General features: G+C 53.8%; 7 protein-coding genes and 1 non-coding gene across 8 annotated transcripts; 1 reads left to right on the plus strand and 7 right to left on the minus strand.

Moving 5' to 3' along the window:
* Positions 1–61: 61 nt before the first annotated feature.
* Positions 62–1,964, minus strand: K452DRAFT_316889 (uncharacterized protein). Its single transcript, XM_033544009.1, has 4 exons — positions 1,863–1,964; positions 1,738–1,809; positions 884–1,683; positions 62–828 (listed from the first exon to the last, which is right to left on the minus strand). The coding sequence occupies exons 1-4, from the start codon at positions 1,901–1,903 to the stop codon at positions 332–334; spliced, it is 1,410 nt and encodes a 469-aa protein (XP_033399865.1). The 5' UTR covers positions 1,904–1,964; the 3' UTR covers positions 62–331.
* A 1,840-nt stretch (positions 1,965–3,804) lies between these two features.
* K452DRAFT_154078 (uncharacterized protein) lies at positions 3,805–4,231 on the minus strand. Its single transcript, XM_033535567.1, has one exon. It carries the CDS (start codon positions 4,198–4,200, stop codon positions 3,916–3,918), a length of 285 nt encoding a protein of 94 aa, XP_033399866.1. The 5' UTR covers positions 4,201–4,231; the 3' UTR covers positions 3,805–3,915.
* On the minus strand, positions 4,039–4,132 carry K452DRAFT_t51. The gene has a single exon. It is a non-coding gene; the product is annotated as a tRNA-Val (tRNA).
* Positions 4,232–4,476: 245 nt separating the features above from the next.
* Positions 4,477–10,172, minus strand: K452DRAFT_316890 (uncharacterized protein). The gene is made up of 9 exons (XM_033544010.1): positions 9,922–10,172; positions 8,946–9,835; positions 7,825–8,896; positions 7,534–7,776; positions 7,255–7,486; positions 6,383–7,199; positions 6,193–6,336; positions 5,519–6,138; positions 4,477–5,463 (listed from the first exon to the last, which is right to left on the minus strand). The coding sequence occupies exons 1-9, from the start codon at positions 10,032–10,034 to the stop codon at positions 4,585–4,587; spliced, it is 5,010 nt and encodes a 1,669-aa protein (XP_033399867.1). The 5' UTR covers positions 10,035–10,172; the 3' UTR covers positions 4,477–4,584.
* Positions 10,173–10,235: 63 nt separating this feature from the next.
* K452DRAFT_285395 (uncharacterized protein) lies at positions 10,236–11,231 on the plus strand. Its single transcript, XM_033540104.1, has 2 exons — positions 10,236–10,902; positions 10,965–11,231. The coding sequence occupies exons 1-2, from the start codon at positions 10,282–10,284 to the stop codon at positions 10,986–10,988; spliced, it is 645 nt and encodes a 214-aa protein (XP_033399868.1). The 5' UTR covers positions 10,236–10,281; the 3' UTR covers positions 10,989–11,231.
* A 644-nt stretch (positions 11,232–11,875) lies between these two features.
* K452DRAFT_296389 (uncharacterized protein) lies at positions 11,876–13,291 on the minus strand (the record flags this gene model as incomplete). Its single annotated transcript, XM_033541906.1, has 5 exons — positions 11,876–11,892; positions 11,962–12,736; positions 12,802–12,873; positions 12,927–12,958; positions 13,018–13,291. The coding sequence occupies 5 exons, from the start codon at positions 13,289–13,291 to the stop codon at positions 11,876–11,878; spliced, it is 1,170 nt and encodes a 389-aa protein (XP_033399869.1).
* A 1,115-nt stretch (positions 13,292–14,406) lies between these two features.
* Positions 14,407–16,571, minus strand: K452DRAFT_345642 (uncharacterized protein; the record flags this gene model as incomplete). The annotated part of the gene is made up of 4 exons (XM_033545459.1): positions 14,407–14,906; positions 14,959–15,057; positions 15,110–15,259; positions 15,312–16,571. The coding sequence occupies 4 exons, from the start codon at positions 16,569–16,571 to the stop codon at positions 14,694–14,696; spliced, it is 1,722 nt and encodes a 573-aa protein (XP_033399870.1). The 3' UTR covers positions 14,407–14,693.
* Positions 16,572–17,365: 794 nt separating this feature from the next.
* K452DRAFT_267354 (uncharacterized protein) lies at positions 17,366–19,553 on the minus strand (the record flags this gene model as incomplete). Its single annotated transcript, XM_033538839.1, has 2 exons — positions 17,366–19,426; positions 19,483–19,553. 2 exons carry the CDS (start codon positions 19,551–19,553, stop codon positions 17,701–17,703), a joined length of 1,797 nt encoding a protein of 598 aa, XP_033399871.1. The 3' UTR covers positions 17,366–17,700.
* Positions 19,554–21,633: the final 2,080 nt, after the last annotated feature.

The raw sequence follows: 21,633 nt of genomic DNA on the forward strand, positions 1-21,633 counted from the left end.
GAGCAACGCCCACTGCTCAAGGGTCATTCCATCACATGTCAATTGGAAAGCCAATTTTTTTCTTCGTCCTTCTTAGCCTTGCCATTGATCCATCCAAGACTATCGAATTACAATGAAACGTGATTAGAATTACCCTCTGACTTGTGCCATTGCGTCTATAGCACAGCATGAATTATTAACGGCCTGCGGTTTCGCCAACCAAATCCCACCCATTACAGATGATACTCTCCAGTGGCCGACGGCTTTTCAAACAAAACACTCGCTCATCAACGACACAACTTTGCCAAATCTGCCGCTATAACGCTTCACATCGTACAGCCGCCTCATATCACTATCGAGCAAGGCCCACACCGGTGAATCGTGAGCCTGAAGGATCATGCTGCGGGTCCGGGCTCATGAGAGGGCTTGCCAAAGGCGTCGGCACCTCGAAGATCGTCGAATGTCTCGGCACGTGCAACTTGTCCGGTACATACGCCATCTCCAAGTTCTGCACAGGGCCGATCGAGTTGCGATAGTACGCATCGTAGAAATCGCTGAGGATCGGATCATTGCCAAAGTCTGGTACGCCATCAAGGCTATCCCCAAAAGTGAGGCGCCGACTTATCGGACTGGCGGCAGGAGAAATTTCGCTATCGAAGCTATCGAAACTGCTATCAAGCGACAGTGAAAAACTGGAGACAGACGATTGGCGAAACACTGTGCTGATACGCTGGGAGTCGGTGCTGTACAAACTCTCGGTCTTGCTGATGTCACAGGTTTGCGCATGTCGGTAGTTTTGGTGTTTGAGGGCATAATCATTATGGTCGACAGCAGGCATGTCGTAGCTTTCTACTTACGGCTCAGCGCCTAGGCTCAGGGCAAAAGTTAACTGAAAGTTACTTACCCGAACGAACAGTATCAATGGGCTGAGAATCTCCTTCATCTTTGAAAACTCGCTCGGTTGGCAATGTTGGGCACGGTTGCATCTTGGAGCGGCGTAATATGGAAGCCTCACTAAGCTTGGCAGGGAAAGGCATGATGGGAGAAGAAGGTTCGCTATTTATTGGTGTGGCGTCGGGGGTATAGTTTTTGGAGACTACCACGGATGTGGTGTTGATACCCTCTCCGTTAATTCCTGCAGGTCGCCATGACGTGTGTGAGATAGCGTCCATTACAGGAATTCGCGGAGGAGAGTATGGGACGTACGCTTTTGGCTCGAGAATTTCTGGGGACTCGGTTCCCTTGTGCGCAAAAACCGGAGTCTTTGTGGCCTGAGACATGGCCGGCGAGGCACCTTCGTTGCCAGATTGTGCGGATGGCTTGGGTGATGGCGGGACCGTAAGGCTCATGTTGACAGTGTTGTGGTTCACTCTGCCGATACGCTCCGCGTCTGAAGGGTCCAGTGTCATCTTTGGTGTAAGACATCTTGACGATGATGACGGGTTCTTGATGGAGTTGGAAGAAGAGGACGGTTGCGACTCGCTCAGGTCAAGAACGCTGGTTGCGGGCGAGATGAGTTTCGGTGTGTTGGCAGCAGAGACAAGCGGCGTGCCTGGGCGAGACTGAGCTATGCCGCCATAAAATCCAGCTTCCAGTGCTCGGATGCCGAAGAGGTCGCCCTCCTCTTTTACTTTCTCGGACAGGCCATGTTGGTCGTTGTTTTGCTCAAGGTCTGCAGCCTTCTTCGCCAGAAGCTGATTCATCCTGTAAAACCCTCTTAGTATTACCACAGGAAAACCCGGGTAAAGACGCTCTTACTTTCTCCTGTCTATAGCAAGTTTTATGAAACCTGCTGCTAGAGTGGCTACCAATAAACAGGCAAACACCGTTCTACAAGTCGCAAAGTCAGTAATTGTACACCTGACTTGTCCTGGTAAACTTACGTGAGCTTCCACGCAAGGTCGAGACTTCCGAACCAACCCATGATTAAAGTTAAGCGTAATGATAGTGATTGAAAAAAAAAAAAAAAGCTGTTGCACTACAAAGTAATAGTGCTGAGAAAAATCAAAGAGTGTTTTCCAAATAGAATATGTGGGTGGAAAAGAGTGTAAAGCTTGCACTAGCAGTGAAATGAGGGACAATAGAGAAAATGTAAAGGAAAAACACCCCTCTCTATAGGAAAAAGAATGTCAGGTGTGGGAAGGTGACGGAAATTGCGTCTAGGGAATCAAATGTTGGGCTGTCGGGACGTTTTTATGACAGCAAGGAGCGGACTTCGTATAGTCTACCATGAATGGCGCAGGCGATAGTGGAAACGCTTAAGGGCCCTGATCCGTTCAAGTGACCGAAAGCGAACAGCCTGGGATGTCGATAAGACCGAACTCAGCAACAAGCCCGAAGAGTGGGAAAGATCGGCAGGGAAGTGAGGAAAAGAATGGGGACGCAGTTCACTGCTGAAGGCGGCTGTGGAGAACAAAACAATGAAACGAACGAAAACCTAGGCGCTAGCAATGAAGGCTGGCTCAGCTGTCAGACTGCCGCCATAGTGAGAGGCGCAGAAATCGGGAGGGCGCTTGCATGCATGGTGATAGAGAAAGGAGCACAATCCCCTGCAAGCCGCCACCTACACGGACCCAGCTCTCCGACGAGTGGTTCGCCAAGCCGTCCTAGAGGCAGCAAGCATGCCGTTTCGGGACATAACTAAGCGATGGGGATGGTTGTTCTGGGTGCTGACCTGCTCGAGAACGTAGCGATGCAGCAAACCGTCGGTATGCGCCTACCGGACCCCCAGATGCACGGCTCTCTCCAGCGCCCCAGAGTCGGCGCCATTGTCCGGTCGGCTTGGTATAGGCTTCTTACGTATAAGTCGTGACTGACATGACAAATGGTGTTGATCGAGGCTTGGTGTTCGTATGGGCGGCCATGCAATGCCCACCTTTCCACAAGAGGATATGCAATCTCCTCTTCGCGAAGACAACAACCTGGTATACGAAGCGAACGCCCTGCTGAGTGCGGGACCGCAGGGCACATGGGGGAACGTCCAGGAACAGGCCTAGCGCAAGACACGGGCCGCCGCGTGCGAGTGGTGGTTATCGCTCCAAAATAGTAGCAGAAATGTATCCATGGTCGAATGACAGCCGAAGCGCACCGTCCGTGACGGATCGCAAGACGATGTCTCTCAAATCTTCGGGGCAGCGATCGTTTCAGACTGAACCATTGCAAAGCACTCCGAGATCCCCTAGGAGGCTGTGCCACTGACGGTCTCGATTGAGCCCCCACGGCCGGAACTGCACCTCAGAATAGCCTGGACCGGAAGCAAATCTCAATGCTGCCAGTCGCAAAGCGCATCGGGCTTCCCGAGGGGAATGCCAAGAGCGACCCCCGGTTGGCGACCACGTTGGTACTCGTATCGAGCAATCCCGACGAGAGAGATCATCATCTCGAATCGTGTTTGATTTGGTAGGCTGTCAAAGGGCTGTCCATGTCCATGATCCAGTAGGTACTCGAGTAGTCGTGTGGTGTTGATATCATAACCAAAAGCCACACAAAATCCAGAACGCCTCCCGTAGTCGGTTCCTTCCGAGTCCTCGCCAGGAATTCCAAATGTACGTCACTGGCGTGCTGGTCCGGCCTCTTGGCCAGTGCAGAAATTCAGCTCGGTCCCATAAAGCCCGAGCGGGGCTAATCGTGGCCGATCCACAACTGCATGAGGAGCTCTGCGCGTAGTTGGAGACAAACAATAGCTGAGCAAAGGTCTCTTCTAATGGCATCAAAATTTAAGTCTCAAGCAGGCTCCCCACCGGTCGGTATCTGGTATTTGCTACGGCTTCAAGTCTTGCAACAATGCACGCTGGAGTTAAAGATGGATGGCCAAGTTAACTTACTTCCAATGCATTTGCTATGGCAGCAAACATTCGTGGAGAAGTCATTGAAAATGTGTGGGTTTTGTGATTGAGGAAAACAGAACAAATTTTCATGGCGGGGTTAGTTGTAGCGTTAAAAGTAAGACTTTGTTTGCAGTTGACGTCGCGCACACAAGATTTTGCTGGCAACCTGGGATGGATGGATGGATGATGGGTCGTTGCATCTCGAGGAGCAAAAAAGAAAAAAGAAAAAATGTAGTCCCACTGGGGATCGAACCCAGGACCTCTTCCGAATCCTCAGACAGAGCGAACTGTGTGAAGGAAGCGTCATACCACTAGACCATAGGACTGATGTTGATGTAATGGATACTGTTTGTTGTGATAATATAGAAAAAATCCATTCACACTTTCTGATCATTTTGTCCACTTCACCTCTTCTTCCTGGCTGTTCGACGCTCTGTGTCTTCTTTTCTTACCTTGTCACTCTTGTATTCTAACATTCTTTTAAGATGCCCTCGAATCCTTCTATATTATTGTATTTATACCTCTACGAATATTTTTGTACCCTTGTATATTTTAATCGCATACCTTTATAAAATATTTTCGTTCTTTATATTTATATACTCATGTCCTTATAAGCACTTTCATGTTCTCCGCATTTTCGTATATATAACAAATGGTACAAAAAAAATGTGCTCAAGGTTATGTAAAGTGCGATTTCGGAGCTTAAGCAGCCTGAATAGATAAGGGACAGAATACTTTTTTGTCTTCCGTCTATCGTTTGTATTCACCACACCCATTCTTACACCACATTCTCACTCCCCACAACCTCAATCAACCGCTTCCTCACCAGCCTCAGCTTCTCCACCACCGACTCCGCCAAAACCTGCTCCGCACTCGCCACCAAAAGCCCATGGACATCGGCCTCGACCCCCGCATCCGCAAACTCCCTCATCGCCCTCTTAACACTAGAGCTCTTAACCCTCACTCTCCTTGTCTTCGCCCGCCAAGCCAGCAACACATCTGCTGCACACAGTACCCGCATCCCTAGCGTCCACACCTCGGCCTTGCTCGCCCACCCCAACGCGCCATCGTGATCACGCTTCGCCGTCTCAGTCAGAACCGCCAACCCGCGAACAACCCATTCACCCAGCGTACGCGCCAAGTCCCGCGGCACCGCCGCCGGCGCGAGCTGCTCCAGTGCAGCGCACCACACCACGGCCTCGCGCACGGGATCCACGAAAAGGTTCTGCTTTTCACGCGCAAACAGTGCCGTGCTCTCCTTGCGTGCGCGCTCTAGTAGCGCCTGCACGCTCAGTGCCAGCGCCTTGGGCGCATTGTCCTCTTTGCCGCTCTCGCTGTCGAGCATCTTCTCGACGGCGGCGCGACACAGACGCTCGCTTTGCGCGTACGTGTGCGCTAGGCGCAGCGACAATTTGCGCGCCGCCGTGAGCGGGACCACTGTTTTGGCTGAGGGGGTGTAACGCGGCCCGGCGATGATGCGAGGTACGACGGAGGCGGCGACGTCGCGGATCTCATCTTCGTCGTCGTTGAGGGCGGCGTAGACCACGAGACTGAGGTCGAGGATGGGCTGCTCGAGCGCAGTGCCTCTCCAGTCGCGCGTCCAAATATATTCTAGCGCTGCTAGAGAGGATACGGCAGCATACCGAGTTGGGAAAGGCTACGGAGTCATTAGCTATAGAGACTTTGGTGCGGGTAAGATTGGGTAAACATACGTTTTCCTCGTGCAGGTCGCACTCCAATCTACACACGAAGTTTTGGAGTTCTGACACAAGCTTTTCAGGTTTTTCCTCACGACTCCTCAAGTCCAAGATTGGCCCTGTCAAGCGCAAGGTCCCTTCGGCGAACGAAGGTGAATCGTGTCCCATCGGCAAGGAAACCAGGTCGGGGTTCTCAGAGTTCACCTTGCGTGCAGCCTCCAGAGAAGAGACTGGAAGTCCGTTGTCAACGAGCTCAGCCAATGCCTGGCGAGCTGCCGCGGCGCGCTCAACATTGTCGGTATCGTTCCCTACTGCCCAAAAGAACTTTGCGATGGAACCTTGGAATTCCTTGGAAGATTGGGCAATAATTGGAGACAGAACAGGAGCCAGGCCCTCTACCACAATGATACTGGTACCCGCTATGCTGTCCGATTTTTCGTGGCCGTGGTAGAAATGCAACAAGTCCTTGCTCAGTTCTCCTACCTGGGCCGTGCGACTGGTTCCTGTCAAAGACTTGTGGATCTTCTCAAGGCAGCTGCCCAGTGTAAGCGCTCGTCTTAAGGGTGAAGTTCCCACAGTCTTCGCTTGGTGGCACACTATCTCATCCCAATCTTCCAGAAGACCATCGTAGTATCCTGCATATAGAATTAGGCTAAAGGCATCGACTGCATTTGATAACCTAGACTTACCTATAGGAAGCTTGTTCATGATAGCGTGAGTGAGGATCAGATTGAGGATGTCGACATAAGCACCCTTGGTGTAAGAGCAGTTGTTCTTCTTGAAGAGGCGTTCATACTGCTCAGACATGGCAAAACAGAAAAGATCGAGATCATCTGCGACAGTCAGTAAAGCTACCTTCGAGAACTTGGTGTCACGTACCCTTGAGGTCCTTATCGCCCTCCTCGCATGACTGCTTCACGAGATACTTAACAGTCGAGAGCATACCATGCAGGCCATTCTGTCCCAAGAATTCCGATTCCAGCAGCGCAAGAACCCACTCAACCCGCTCCTCTTGACCAAGCAGCGCCGCAATCGTCCGGGCAGCCATATCGCGAACATGCCAATGGGTGCTTCCCGTCAGCGCCAACACCAACTGCTGCACCTCAGACCGTCTGTCGACCGGAGGCCTAGCACGCTGCAGAATCTGAAGTGCAGGGAAGACACCCTCAAGAGCAGTCGCTGTAAGGTCTTGTGTCCCGACATTTCCGGATTCGGTCCTAGGGGTCAAGAGCTGGACAATGATGTCCAGCAGGTTGGGGTAGCGCTTGTAAGAGAGACGAGAAACCTTGAGGCGGTCCGTTTCCTTCCAATTTTGTGTCGTACCGCTACCCAAAAGGCGGTCGATAAGGGCGCGGAAGAGCATCAAGCCACAGTTACGAATTGCCCACACGTTGGACTCCAGTCTGCTTCCAGCCAGCGATAGAGCCTCACCAATATGCGGCTCCGAAGGCTGCGCAAGTCTAGTGTTCGTGAAGACGTCTTTAAGGCAGTTGAGTGCATGAACTTGAGGAAGGTGGCTGCCATCGATGTTGGAGTTTTCTCCTTCTTGACTTGCTTCGTACTTGAGATCTCTCATGATGCGCTCGAACAGAGGGCCTTCAGGTGCAGCGCAACAGATACCAGTGATAAGAGAAGGTAAGCCTGCCGAGCGCCGGGTAATCATAGCACCCTTGTCTCTGATGCAGAGGAGAGTTTCCTGTAGACCGTCAGATCAGAGTAGATGTAGACAGATGTATGGCAGATTTTTATACCTCATACCACCGCACGAGCAACCCACGAATCTCGCCGTTCTTTGACCGGCTGCAACGCAAACAGCAAGCTGCAAAAGTTTGGGCTACAGTTGAGAAGGCACCGCGATGGCGGAGCTCAGCCAACTGCACAAAACAGAGCTTACCCAAACTTTCAAAGTCTGAACTTTCGAGAATGACAGCCCCGTTGGACAGCTCGAAAGGTGCCTTGGAAACAATCACGCGCAGCAATGAACTAACGATATTAGTGTCTTAACGATCACTGATAAAAGTGACACTCACCTTGCCTCCTTAAGGGCTCTCCAAGAATAGCTGAGGATATCCTTGGTCGTCAAATCAGGCTCCTCCTCCATGTCATCCGGTACATGGCCTTCAGGAGCATCATTGCAGAGTACATCCCTTACACATGTCCAGATCGACCGAAGGCCGACAAGCATACGGCTGTGAAGTGCCTTCCACTGCTCAATCTCTTGAGCATCCATCTGAGCCATTGTGCCGTAGAACTCTGGCTGATCAACAATGTATCTATTCCCGAATTAGCAGGAAAAAACTCGATGAGCTCAACCACCTTACCTCAGCCCAGACAGGATACCATGCATAGGATACTGGTTGACAGCAATAGACAGGTTGCTACTTGCCGCAGAAATAGTAGCGTCTAGCATCTGCATCAGATGGTCAACAATGCCTTGGCGCGTCCTCATCCACTCCACAGGCGCTTTCGCCGCGCGAGAATCCGGCCCAAGTTCTCCACCACGCCTCTCAAACAAGAGCTCGTACGCGCGAGCCACGCCATCTGCATGATCAGCCCGCCCACTACGCAGCATGATCTTCTCAGCCCTCTCCAAAAACTGCGAGAAAGCATGTTCAATAAGGGTCGCCGGATCGGCGTTCTCAGCTTTCTGGTTCAGAACAGGCCCGCTCGGTTGCCTCTGGTCGGTCTTTGACTTCTCCAGAGATCCAAGCTTCAGTAAGAGCGAGGCAGCATGACGGACATCGTCAAAAGGATCCATCATGAGATCGAACAGTACGCGAACTAGCTCGGGGGTAAGGATAACAATGTGGTATGGCCACTTAATTTGCTCCTGCGCCGCTTTGGATAGAGCCTTCTGTGGTACCGTTGGATCCAATCCCGATTTCATGACATGTGTCAGTGATTTAAGTGCGGACACATGGCGTTGGTATGCCGCGGTGGGATGGAGCTCAGATGTCAAGAACTGGAGAAACCATTTGATGAATTCGGTATGAGCTTTCAAGATCGCAGCTGTATCAATGATGTCTACAGCAGGAGCGACAGAGACATCCTGTGCTGATGTCTTGGCTCGTTTGCTTGCTCTAGGTCTTCCCTCGTTGCCTTTGCTGAGATGCGCAATGGCGGCGCGCAGTCGATCAACCATTTGCAGAGTAAGACTGGCGATTTCACCACGGAAGTTGGCGTCGGTGTCAGCGTGGAGGTAGGGCAAATTGCGCTTGAGCAAGTTGAAAGTCTCGACAGTAAAGGGCCGCGTTACTGCCACGGTCGTGACGAGCAGATAGAGAGCTGCTAGTCTGGTCTCTGGTCGTTCATGGCATAAAAGCCTTCCCAAGAGCCTGTCTGGAATCGATACCTTCCCGTCACGGATCTCTATCCTGGGGCATTTTCGGTAGTCTTCAGGAGTCAGTTGAGACTCCCAATCTTGACAGGCTACACCACTTACCGACTTCTACAACGATTCCTATGTCTTTCCCGACCTGCAACGCATTGAACAACAGTGACGCTTCCAGTTCATCAGACTGTTCGTGTTCTTGACCTGTGCTCGGCCTCAAGCGAACATGGTTATCCAAATGTAGGTACTCCAAAAATTGCAGGTAATCGGAAAGCATTGGCTTGAACAGATCGGGAAAGACATGGCTCTTAAAGTTGTGCAGTGAGTCCGGATTCCTACGTATAGTGGACTCCAACGGTTCAACCCACACCGGAGCTTGTGCATTTGCGGTAATCATTTGTTCCACCTTCTGCTGACGGCCGTAATTGAGAACAGTGCAGATCATGTTTCCGGCTGCTGGAGTCGTATCTTGGTGTGATACCCAGTTCATGATGCCAAAAATGAATGCTTTTGGTGCACTGTTGGCTCCGGAGAACTGCTGACACAGAACTACACGGCCGGAGCGCCATTGGTCAAACTTGGTGAGCAGCTCATCGACAGACATCAACTCTTTTTGCACGAAATGGGCCAGTGCCTGCAGGGCAGGCTTAACTCTGGAATGGTCGCCCTCTGTGAACAGGATCTCGAACAATTTGAGAGTTGTCTCGTCACGCAGCTCCTGCGCCCTAGAAGTTCCATCTTTCAGGAGCAAAGAGGTCAGAAGAACCAAGACCTGCCTCGAGGACTTGGGCTTGGAGTTGTCGACGCGGTCCAGAAAAATATCGAAGAGGTTTCTCCAGATGTTTTTCGTCCAGATCAAGGAGGAAATGCTCTTGTGAGACGAAGCCTGACATTTTTCGAGCAGGGAGCAGAGAGGGTTGCAGGCGCCTGCCCTGTGCGATGCCGTGATGTTGACCAGGGCGGCGGTCTCGACCAGTGCATCCAGCAGATCGGAAAGGCTCCTTCGCCGCGGGTTAGTGGATGCAAGGATAGGCGAGACATGGCAATGGCCGCAGACCATGCTAACACTGGGTTTATTTCCTCTTACTTTACGCTTTCATCCGAGACAGATGCGCCATTGGCAGGGACGCAGGCGGCCAGTTCCTTGCTCAGCTTCTGCAGAAAGAGAACGGGGACGGGGACAGACAGGGCCGGCGACATTCTGGCAGCTCACTCCGGCTTCAGCTTGCTGCTCCAGGATTGCTGCTGGTGATGATTGACATCACGGGACTGCATGGGAAATATCGGGCGCGGGGCTTGGCGTGCGTTTGCGATTTTTTGGTCGGCGCCGACTTTCTTACGAACTAGCCGCCGCAAAGCAAGCAAAGACGCAATCAGCTTTCCCTCTCTCTTCCCTCGCCATCCTCCCTCGCCCCCGCCCGCGTTCACGCCCATCAAACCAGTCAACATGAGCATCTGGGACGCATTTACCGGGCGCAAGACCAAGTCTTCGCAGGAGCAGCAGCAGCAGCGCGCCGACTCGCCGCCCGCCGCCTTCGAGGCTCAGCCGGCTCCCGATGTCTCGTCGTTCCTCAACGACAGCTTCGACGCGTCGTCGCTGCACCCGCTGGCCGGCCTGAACCAGGAGACGCTCGACTACCTGACGGTCGAGGAGGGCGCGCTGTCGGACCTGCCAGGCGCACAGTCGGCATTACCGTCGCGCGGCTGGTCCGACGACCTCTGCTACGGCACCGGCACCACGTACCTCACGGCCCTGTCGCTGGGCGGCGCGTGGGGCATGTTCGAGGGCCTGAACAAGACGGCGCCCACGGCCTCGCCGCGCCTGCGCCTCAACGCCGTCCTCAACGCCGTTACCCGCAGAGGCCCGTTCCTCGGCAACTCGGCTGGCGTCATCGCCATGGTCTACAACATCTTCAACTCCACCATCGGCTACTGGCGCGGCAAGCACGACGCTACCAACAGCGTCCTCGCTGGCGCATTGAGCGGCGCCCTCTTCAAGAGCTCGAGGGGCATCCGGCCCATGGCCATTTCCAGCGCTCTGGTTGCCGGCGCGGCCGGGTCTTGGGCGGTAAGCTTTTACGCGGCACTTCCATATCATGCTGGACCATTGGCTAACAAACAACCCTGCAGATGGTGAGGAAGGTCGTCTTCTAAACGCACCGCGAGGTGCAATACCAAAAAGCCCACTCCGAGACGATTGCGCCGACAACCAGCACATCCTTCTGTAATACTCCCAAAAGTATAACCCTCGGTCCCTCCGAGGAGGGACAAAAACGGTGGCGGCAGCCTCACCCTGTATGCTTTGGCGGCGGCGTACTGCGTGGGATCTTGATTGATTTCCTGGTTTTGAGCGTTTCCCCGAATTTTGTTTCCCTCTTCCAATTTTTTTTTTTTTTTACCCTACATTCCACGCCACTTGTCTTTATAGGGTTGCATGTCACCGGAGTCTTCTTTCTCAGGCTATAACTCCTCTCTATATCTTTTTGCGGCGGAGGAGGGGGAGAGCCGCGTGACGCTTGTATGTACAAATAGCTGTGGACGGTGGGTCATGACGATTACACAGGCCTGCGCACTTGACGACGCCGCTCCGACGACGGCGGAGGCGCGCTGGCCAAAAAAAGAAAAAAGTAGACAACTTAGAGTCCTTGGATGTCCTCTCGTGGAATGACTCCACCATCACGTCATCGATTATGCCCACAAACTGTCAGACGTCCGTAGGTAACAGAACGGATTATGTTGGCGCAGATGGCATTGATACTCCGCCATTGGGAAGGGATATAGGTATATCTATGAGAGCTCAAGTCTTACTCGACGCCCTCATTATCAAATACGCGCTCTTGCTCGAATAGAATAACGAGATGCCCCAACCGAAAACCCTCTACGTCCTCGTACGCCCCGAGCCATGCAGCAATCTGTTCCAGACCGTGAGCCGCGCCATGTCCAAGAAAACGCCATCATGCATGCCGAAGCGAGACGCTCCTCCCCTGACATCGTGTAGCAGCAGCAGCAGCAGTGCCTCCAACGACGCGGTTTGCACGCGCTCACACCCTGACAAACGCTGCAGCACACGGTTAGATAAAAGCAGAGCCAGTAAAGCAGGCGCCCAGCACGGCGGCGGGAGACTTACTGGCATCGATCTGCTTGACCTGGGGCAGAGCCAGGCGGACCTTGTTCCGGTAGAGGGCGGGCTGGCGCAGCTGCAGCGGGTTGCCCTCGAAGTAGACAGTCTCGAGGTTTTCCTTGTCGCGCAGCTCGCGCTCGACCTCGGCGAAGTCGGCGATCTTGCAGTAGCTGGCCCAGAACTCCTCGAGCTGTTTGAGGTTGTCCAGCTTGGTCAGGTGCTCGATCGGGTTGCCCGTGATGTCGATGACGCGCAGGTTCACGTTGTTCTCGAGTCCTTCGGTCGTCGTCAGCGCGTTGTGCGATATGTGCAGCTCCTCCAGGTTCGTCAGGTTGTTGAGCCCCGTGATCGATGTCAACCGGTTCGACTGGATCGAGAGGATCTTGAGGTTGCTGAGCGTGTCTAGCCCTTTGATCTCTGTGATCTTGTTCTTGCCCAGCCACAGCTCCTCCAGTGCTGTCAGGCTCTCCAGGTTCTGTATCTCGCGCACCCTGTTTGCGCCCAGTTCCAAGTTGCGTAGCACATCGAGGCCCTCCAGGCCTTCGATGGTGGATATCTTGTTCTGTACAAAGTAAAGATCGCGGAGTTTCTTAAGATGATTGATGCGCTTGATATGCTTGATCTTGTTGAAGGAAAGGTCGAGGTTAGTGAGCTCGGTGAAGTTATCGAGGCCTTTGATATGGCCGATCAGGTTGTCATAGAGGTCAAGCTCTTCTACGGTTGAGCCTATGTTGTTGGGGAACTCGATGGTGGAGATTTGGTTCTGGCGAAGAGAGAGGCTCTAACAGCGGCAGATAATTAACACTGTTTCTCGTCGACGAGTCATATCGTGACAGAGCGCCATACCTTGACTTCCTTGAACCGTTCAAGCCGTAGCGCGGGAATCGAGGTTATCCGGCAGTGGATAAGGTCGATTTGCTGCATCGCACCCGTCAGCCTCGAGTCTTGCGACCACAAAGCAGCGCACATACGTCGACGTCTTCCTCGTAGTCCTCCAGCAAGTCTAGACGTGCTCAAATATCAGCCTGTCTCCCCATGTCCAATATATTCTCTTTCACCCACCTTCATCCGCCTCGATCTGCTCCGTCGGCGGCGCATCCTCGTCTGAGTACTCTGGGTCGCTCAGCGCCTCTGGGTTCACAATGACAGGCTTCTTCTCGACGCGCAGTTTCCCGTCCCAGCCGCTCTTGCTCCTCGCACCGCCGCTTCCTCCCGCTGAGTCAGCCTCTGTGCTTGTATGCTGCTGCTGCGCGACATCGTTGCTGTCGGGGTCGGCGGGCGCAGGTACCGTGTCGGGTGCGGCTTGGTCTTGCGTTGGCGGCGGTTGGTCGGCCATGGTGTTTGCGGTCGAGTTGGTTGTGCGAGTTGCGGTCGAAGAACGGACGGTCGCGCGTGGAGAGGTAGGGTTTGGAGCGGCCGAAGCTTGTGTGGAGAACTTGGGGTTCGCTGCGGCTCGCGTGCACATGCAGGGCGTCGCGGGATCGCGAATCGAGCAGCAATGACGTCTTCACCCGTGCACAAGTCAGTTCACTTCAGAGGTTTCAGGGTACGTTTAGTGTCACTGGCTGCTGACTGTTTTACTAGAGCGAGAGCCGCAAAGCTTGCTCCGTCTGGCTGCCGCATGCGTAACACCTTAAGCAAGCCACTGCACACACGCGCACGCACCGCACCGTTTTGGGGTGGATTCAGTTTATTTTAATCTTCGCTCGTCCAGCTAACAAAGATCACCACCTATCCTCTCTCTGCGCCGGGACATGCATCGATGACATCTATCAAGGCAAGTCCTTCTTTGCAGAAACGAGGCTGGTTGGTTGGGGGGGATGTGTATTCGAAGGCAGCACAAATAAGCCAACAAGCCGTGGTATCAAAGGGGACAGGAAACAAGGAAAAGAGCCGAAAAAAGCAAAAGGGAAAGGAAATCAGACGATAGGAAACGCGAAGTAGCAAGAGTAACAAAGGAAATGTGGTTGGTTGGTTGGTGTGGTGTTGTTGTGTTTCTTGTGGGAGAGTCTCACTTGAGAAAGAGCTGGTGAAGACCAAGCACCATCCTTGCGGTCAAAACAATCGCAAAGGAGGTATAACGGGGGTAAAACAGAAGAGAAGAAAAAAATACGAGAGGAAAACTGTAGAAGTGCCAATGCTCCGCAATGCTAGCCAAAAAGAAAAAAAGGGAAGAAAAAAGGAGAGAGAAAAATCAGTTGTATGCAATGCCCTTTACAGGACAGCAAGACAGCAACACGGCTATGGGAAAGCAGCAACAGCAGATGGAAATCAAAACGCCCCATTTTTGCTTTCTCGCTTCCCGCCGATTCTTGATGTCCGATTGTTCAGATGGTCATGGCTGTATGAACAGTACCCGTCGGGATGATCCTACACTGAGGGTGACGGGCGGCCATGGCATCCGATTGAGAGGATAGTGTCAGTCGTTCGCCAGGAACGCATGCCCTTCTCCTGTCATGCAGATTACACGGATTAAACAGTACAGTCTAGCTAGTTGCCGACGCAGCCTGATAAGGATGCTCGAAGGATATCGATCGTATGATGAGAAGATGCATGGCAAGGCCAGCAGAGAGGCGATGACTGTGAATCCAGCGTAACGGATTATACCTCGAGGGCCATAAAGACGGGACTTCGATTTTCGACATGCGTAACGCAGTCACCGGGCGTCCTTGGAGGGGTGTCAATGTGGCCTTTGATGGTGGTTATGCTGGCAACAGCCTATCTCTGCCGCAATTGACTTACAGTGCAACATCCAGCACTAAGCTCACGTCGCTGACCTGAGGGCCGGCAAGGTCCTCGAGCACAGGAATGAGATCCAAGAGCTCGTTGTCGTGTGCGTCGGAGAACCAGCTGCTGATGGGCACGGCGTGCTGCGGGTGGAAAATGTAAGACGTAGGCGAGTTGTCGATAATGATCGTCTCCTTTAGGTCGCGACCGACTTGAGAAAGATCCTGCACCGTGTAAGTATTCATACCCAATCGCTGTAAACTAAGGAATAATCACCTTAACGTAGTTTCCCTGGTGGTTGTAGCAGCTCTCACGGAAGAGACGGTGGTGCACAACACCGTGAATGTCAAGCTGGTCCAGAAGAGGATCGCCATACTGTTCAGGTTAGTATCGCAAACCGTAAAACGAAGGGTGTATGCGTGCTGACCTTGGACACGGACGCGGTGAAGACCACAACCTCGTAAAGCTCACCGACGCGCTTCATGAACTGATCCACACCGGGGCGCTTGATGACGTAGACATTGTGGTACTGCCCTTCAATCTCGACCGGGATCGTGAAATCAGCCTGGTGGAGAATCTACGAAATGTCAGCGTCTAGTAAATGGCGCACAGACGACCGTCAAGCTCACCTTGAAACTGCTGTGGACCAGCGTTTCATCCAAATCCAACACCAAACACTTCTTCCCCTTGAACTCCGGCTTAATCGGCGGGAGCAGCCATTTCTGCGGAGGCTCAACCGGACTGACAGCAAGCGAGCTCTCCTGGCTCTTGGGCGTGACTTGTTGTACGGGCGCCGCGGTCTGAGCTTGGCGATCGGCAAGGGGCGGAGGGGGCGGTAGGTCGATTTTCGTAGGCGCCGCCTCGGTCTGAACAACTTCAGGACCAGTTTCCTCGGTTGCGGGGACCTCGTTCGCAGCAATTGGTATCGATGGCCCGGCATCGGTCATCTCAATGTCCGTATCCCTCTGCTGCTGCGCGGGGGTCCTGTCAGAAATCTGCTGCTCCTCTTCCGGCAATGGCGTAGGCGTCTGGACGGTGACCTGCGGGCCGGATTCGGAGTCATGGTGGACGTCCAGATGTTCAGGCTCGACTGGCGCCGGGGGCAACGGCTGCTCCTGAGGAGGAGGAGAATAAGTCTCCTCAGTAGCGGCCTGTTCCTCGGCGGGGACTTCAGGCACGGGCTTGTCCATCTGTGCGTCACCCTGTGGAGGCTTCTCGAGACCGTCCTTGGCGAGCCTTGCGCCAGCGCTCGTGTTGTAGTGACCTTCGCCGGCCTTCTCGTCAACGGGATCCTTCGAATCAGCCATGCTCGATTCCGCCGCGCTGGTGTCCTTCTGCTTCGACGACGCAGGCGGTGTGGGCTGAGACTTGCGCACTGAGCGTAGCTTGGTCGCCTTCTTGGGCGCTTCTGCCTGCTCCTCGTGCTCGACTACATTGCCCTCTTCCGGCACGCCGCAGCAGCTGAGGACGGACAGGAGCTTCGAGATGCCGCCCTTCTTCTTGGGCGTCTGCGGGGGGGATCCAGCCGCGCCGGAGGGTTGCGCATGTTCGGTCGACTTTTCGGTCGTGGGCGCCTTTGCCTTTTGAGAGTGTTTGCTGCTCGCCGTGCTGCCAGCCCGTCTCTTACCAAGGAAGCTACGCTTTGAGCCCTTTCCTATGCTTTCGGCGTTGTCGCCGACCGTGTTTCCACTGAGGCCAGAGCCGGTCGCGGTCGCCTCTTCGCCAGCCTGCGATCCAGATCGAGGAATGTTCAAAAACGAGCGTTTCTTTTTGGGATGGCCTTCGGATTGCTCCGACGTTGACCCGGAACGCCCTTCAGCTCCCCTCGAGTCGTCGGCGGAGAGGTGGTTGGACGGGTCCGAGTGGGCTTTCGGAAGAGCGGTCAGCATGATTGTGGCTGGAGCGACAGCAGCTGCGATGGCAGGCCACGAGGCGGGGAGCGGGGAGGCGGTGGGGTTGGGGGACGACTTACTTGGGCCATTGGACTGGGGCGCCACGGCCTCGCCGTTGTCGCTGGTCGTGGGCTTGTGTACCGCGGTCGACTGATCTGCGGATGACCGCACCGCCTCTTGGCTCATGTGGGGCAATGGATGCCTCTGCAGGGCGTCCGCACTTGAGAGAGGTTGAATCCACGGGTCGTGTTGGAAGCGGGCGATGGGGCTTTGTGTGTCGCGGTCGAGGGCGTGTCGTGTCGCAGTAAATCACGCTTCCCAAAGCAGCAACGCGCGCGGAGGGTCGAGGACGGCGGGAGACGTCAGTCGAGGTAGGGCAGTGGAGGTGCAGCGTCGGCCGGGCGTCTCGCTTTTTGGGGGACCGGTGAAAGAGAGAGGTGGTCGAGGGTTGGGAGAGGCTGGGATACTCCGTAAGATCGCTAACTAACCGAAATGAGACTTGCGGCCAGACACGGCAGGACGGCGTCGCAGCGCTACGGCGGGTGGGAAGATTGGGGGAGAGGGTGGAGGTTGCGAGGGGAAGAGCGAGAGTGCGAGAGACGGGACGTGGCGGAGCAGAGCAAAAGGCGAGAGGGTGAGCCAGCAGCAGCTGGAGCAGAAGCACAGCGCAGGACAGGGCAGGGCGGGAATGACAAGGCGGTCGGAGCGGATTGCCGAAAGGCTTGGGGACGGCGCTTTTGGCGGATGGCCAGCTTAACTAAACCTTTTGATACAAACTCTCGCGTTTTTTCCCCAGCCCTGCGGCCTCGTTCACCCTCACGGGTTATTATTGTGATTACTGCTGGGCATGCAAGGAGGCCGAACTGTGATCGCCGCGGCCACTTGCAGGCAACGAGCCAGCCGGCGATCACGGTCGGGCGGGCGGTTAATGGGAGGCCACGCCCCGCCGTCCAATCAGCCGCCCCCGACCCTGGGCCCCCGAGTAGCGCCACGCGCCGCATCAGGACAATCTGCCGTTTAATTTATGCCCATGGCACAAGATTGAAGGCGCCTGCTCCACCCGCAAGATTGCTCAATCCCACGCTACAAACTCCCAGGACCCGCTTTCCTACGTACCTACGTAAACCTACTCGGCGTCCGTCACGCACCCGTGGCTGGCGTCCTTGACCAGCTTCGCATACTTGAACAGCGTGCCCTTGCTGTACTTGAGCGCCGGCGCCTGCCACTCCGCCCGTCGCCGCACCAGCTCCTCCTCGCCCACCTTCAGGTTGAGCTCGCGCGTCTCGGCGTCGATTTCAATCTCGTCGCCGTCGCGCACCAATCCAATGGGTCCGCCAACCTGCGCCTCGGGCACTATGTGGCCGATCAGGAACCCGTGCGAGCCGCCGGAGAAGCGTCCATCGGTGATGAGCGCAACATCCTGGCCAAGTCCAGCGCCCATAATGGCCGAGCTAGGCTTCAGCATCTCCGGCATACCGGGGCCGCCCTTGGGGCCTTCGTACCGGATCACCACCACCGTCTTCTCGCCCTTCTTAATCTCACCCTTCTCCAGCGACTGGATGAAGTCGTCCTCGGCGTCGTACACCCTGGCCTTGCCCACGAACCGAAGCCCTTCCTTGCCGGTGATCTTGCCAACGCACCCCTCTGGCGCAAGGCTGCCACGCAGGATCTGAAGGTGGCCAGTCTTCTTAATAGGGTTGCTAAGAGGACGGATGATCTGCTGGTCCGAGGGGAAGCCGGGAGCCTTCTCGACGTTCTGTTTCAACGTCTTACCGGTAACGGTCATCTGGTTGCCGTCGATGATGCCCTCGGCGAGCATGAACTTGATGAGGGCCGGAGTCCCGCCAATGTCGAAGACATCCGCCATGACGTACTTACCCGAAGGCTTGAGGTCCGCAAGGAAAGGAGTGCGGTCGCTGACGGCCTGGAAGTCGTCAATAGTGAGCTTAATGCCAACAGAGTCGGCGATGGCGATCAGGTGGAGAACGGCATTCGTAGAGCCGCCCGTGATGTTCACAAGGACCATGGCGTTTTCGAAAGCCTGGCGCGTCATAATGTCGCGAGGGCGAATGTCCTCCTTCAGCAAGTTCTTGATGGCGCCACCGGCGGCCAGACATTCGAGCTGCTTGGCCTTGGATTCGGCGGGGTTAGACGAGGAGCCGGGGAGGGTCATTCCCATAATCTCAAGCGCGCTGGCCATAGTGTTGGCAGTGTACATGCCACCGCAGGCTCCACCGCCGGGACAGGCGTGCCTGATAATGTCGAAGCGCTCTTCTTCGTTGATTTCGCCGGTAATGAACTGTCCGTAGGCCTGGAAAGCGGAGACAATGTCAAGCTTGGGGTTCCTGGGCATCCTACCGCAGCCAGGAGCAATGGTACCACCATACACCATAATGGACGGCCTGTTGACGCGCCCCATAGCCATGACGACACCAGGCATGTTCTTGTCGCAACCGGGGATGGAAATGTTCGCATCGTACCATTGGCCGCCCATAACGGTCTCAATCGAGTCCGCGATCAGGTCCCTCGACTGGAGCGAGTATCTCATGCCCTTGGTACCCATGGAAATGCCGTCACTGACACCGATCGTGTTGAACTGCATGCCGATGAGGCCAGCCCTCTCAACACCCTCCTTGATCTTGTTGTTGAGCTGGAGCAAGTGCATGTTGCAGGGGTTGCCAGAGTACCAGACAGACGAAATGCCGACCTGCGCCTTGTTCAAGTCCTCCTCCTTGAGTCCAGTGGCGTACAGCATGGCCTGCGAAGCGCCCTGCGACTTGGGCTGGGTAATGGCCTTGGAGACGTTGTTGAGGCCATTGTCACGGCGGGTAGCGGAGGAGGAGAGGGCGCGACTGCAAAGTTGTGGTCAATTGGGGGTGGCAACGGAGCTATATTCATGATGACTTACATGGATCTCCATTGCGATCTGGCGCTCAATGCCGGCCGAGAAGGCACGGCAGCAAGCCGAGGGAGAAGCATGATGATTGTGCTGCGAAACAATTCTCCGACAAACCTCGAAAATGAGTCGTTCGAGCTTCGCGCGGTTTTCGCAGCAGAGGCGGTGCTTCCAACGAATGAAGCTGGAGCTGATTATTTTCCGAACCTGACCGGGGAAGTTTAGCGTTTGGCAAGTGCCTCGGTCTCCGAAGTCGGCCCAGCCCAACACCATGATCATTTGAGAATCATTTGATACCAATCTTCCTGATGCCATGGCTAAGAGCTCTCTTTCACCCCTGCAAACGGGGTCTCCATACCGACATCTATACCAGACTCTACTCCACATCATGCTCTCGACGACTGACGGATGATACTAATCTCTGCCATGTCAACCGTTGAGGCTAACAGCCAGGACCAATGCTCTCAAGAACCACACGAAACTGCCATTTCGTCGTGTATTGAGGAAACAGGTATCCGGATCGCATAGGTACACTGGAATGGCGGGGCATCTGGTCCGCAACGACGTCAGCGTCGCTCGTGTGTTGAGGAGTAGGTAAGGTAGTGATGCGATCCGAGTGCTCTCAACATTGGAAAGAACATGTTTCGAAGCAGGGAGAAACTCCCACCCCGTCGTTGTTTCATGCGCCTCACGTGCGCTGCTGCATCATGCATGCCAAGCCACCTTTGGCCCCCAGAGTTGTCATCTCATCCTGGTGTTCTCGCGAAGCTTGCCCCTTTCACTCTCACCATAAGCGAAACGCTCATGAACAACCGTGACCAAAGCAATGAATAACCTTATCTCGCCATCCGAGCATGCCCGATACTTCTGCACGAGGGGGTTGATGACCGCCTCCTTAGATGCCAAGAGGATGCAAGGCTCTCAGACAATGGGGTGCAGCTCATTGTATAATTGCTACTCCAATAATGCCTTGTCGATATAAATGATGAAACCGTACCTTCAATTATGATGCTACCGGGCGTATATCGCTACTGCTTCTTGCGTACCTCCCTTTCAAGCCCCTAACACCGCCCTTTCTAGACTTCGGCCGACTACCTTCGACTGAAGTCTCCTGCCTCTAGACCGACACTTGTCTCCATCCAATGTTAATCCCCCGTGTTAATACTGTTCAAATCTCACTCTTCAAGGTATGATATGCTACTGTTTCTACCTTTTGTATCTAGACTTCCAACATTTCTTTGGTAGGTGGTAGGCAAGTCACAGCCCACCAATAGGTAGGAGACCAGTACCTATGGCACCGGCTAATTTGCCCGTCCCCTCTAGATATTTTACTCACCCCACGTGTTGATATACTTGTGAACCTATATAATATATCTTCTACTCTTAGATAATTTGTTTATTTATCCCTTTCTAAATACCTTTAAAGCCTTCGAATATCATATTTTCGTACTCTTACAGTATATCTAGACTTTATATATATATAACTATACCTCTAAATCCTCGTAGTATACTCTAGTGTTCGTATACATTTATGCCTCTATACCTACGTAGTATATTCTAGGTCTCGTAAATATTTTTACCTCTATATCCCCGTAGTATACTCTAGAGCTCGTATATATTTTTACCGTTATATCTTTTTAAATACTATTATACCTTGTATCTTTTTACTTCTATATAGTTATATAGTGCGTACTAACTATATTGTAATAGTCTATTATAACTACCTAAGGAATACGCTGTAGGTATCGTAGACTTCACTGAATATATAGTTAAGGGGTGGGCAAAATATCCGGGGCCTTACAAAAAACACTTATAAATGATGTCCTAGTAAAGCACTTAGACGTGTTTATCTAGTAGCTACAACTCAGCATCCATCGATCCTAAGCTATCGAACTTGTGTCCATGGACTGCAGTATACTCGCGCACTGTCAGGCGCCCCGGGATACACTTTACAGTGTAAGATGCCAGAGCCTGAGCACACGACAGAGGCAAGAAAAGACATCTGCGCCGCCATACGAGTCCATATACAACCTATGTATTTCGTAACGCCCGTCACCGTCAAGGGAGATTCACCGCCTAACGAGACAACAATGCGTGTATGGAGAGGAAACGAAATCCAGTCAAGATATTTGTACGTATGTATACACCTAAAGATCTCTTACT

The sequence above is a fragment of the Aplosporella prunicola genome, assembly GCF_010093885.1.
Source record: "Aplosporella prunicola CBS 121167 unplaced genomic scaffold K452scaffold_7, whole genome shotgun sequence".
Taxonomy (NCBI): domain Eukaryota; kingdom Fungi; phylum Ascomycota; class Dothideomycetes; order Botryosphaeriales; family Aplosporellaceae; genus Aplosporella; species Aplosporella prunicola.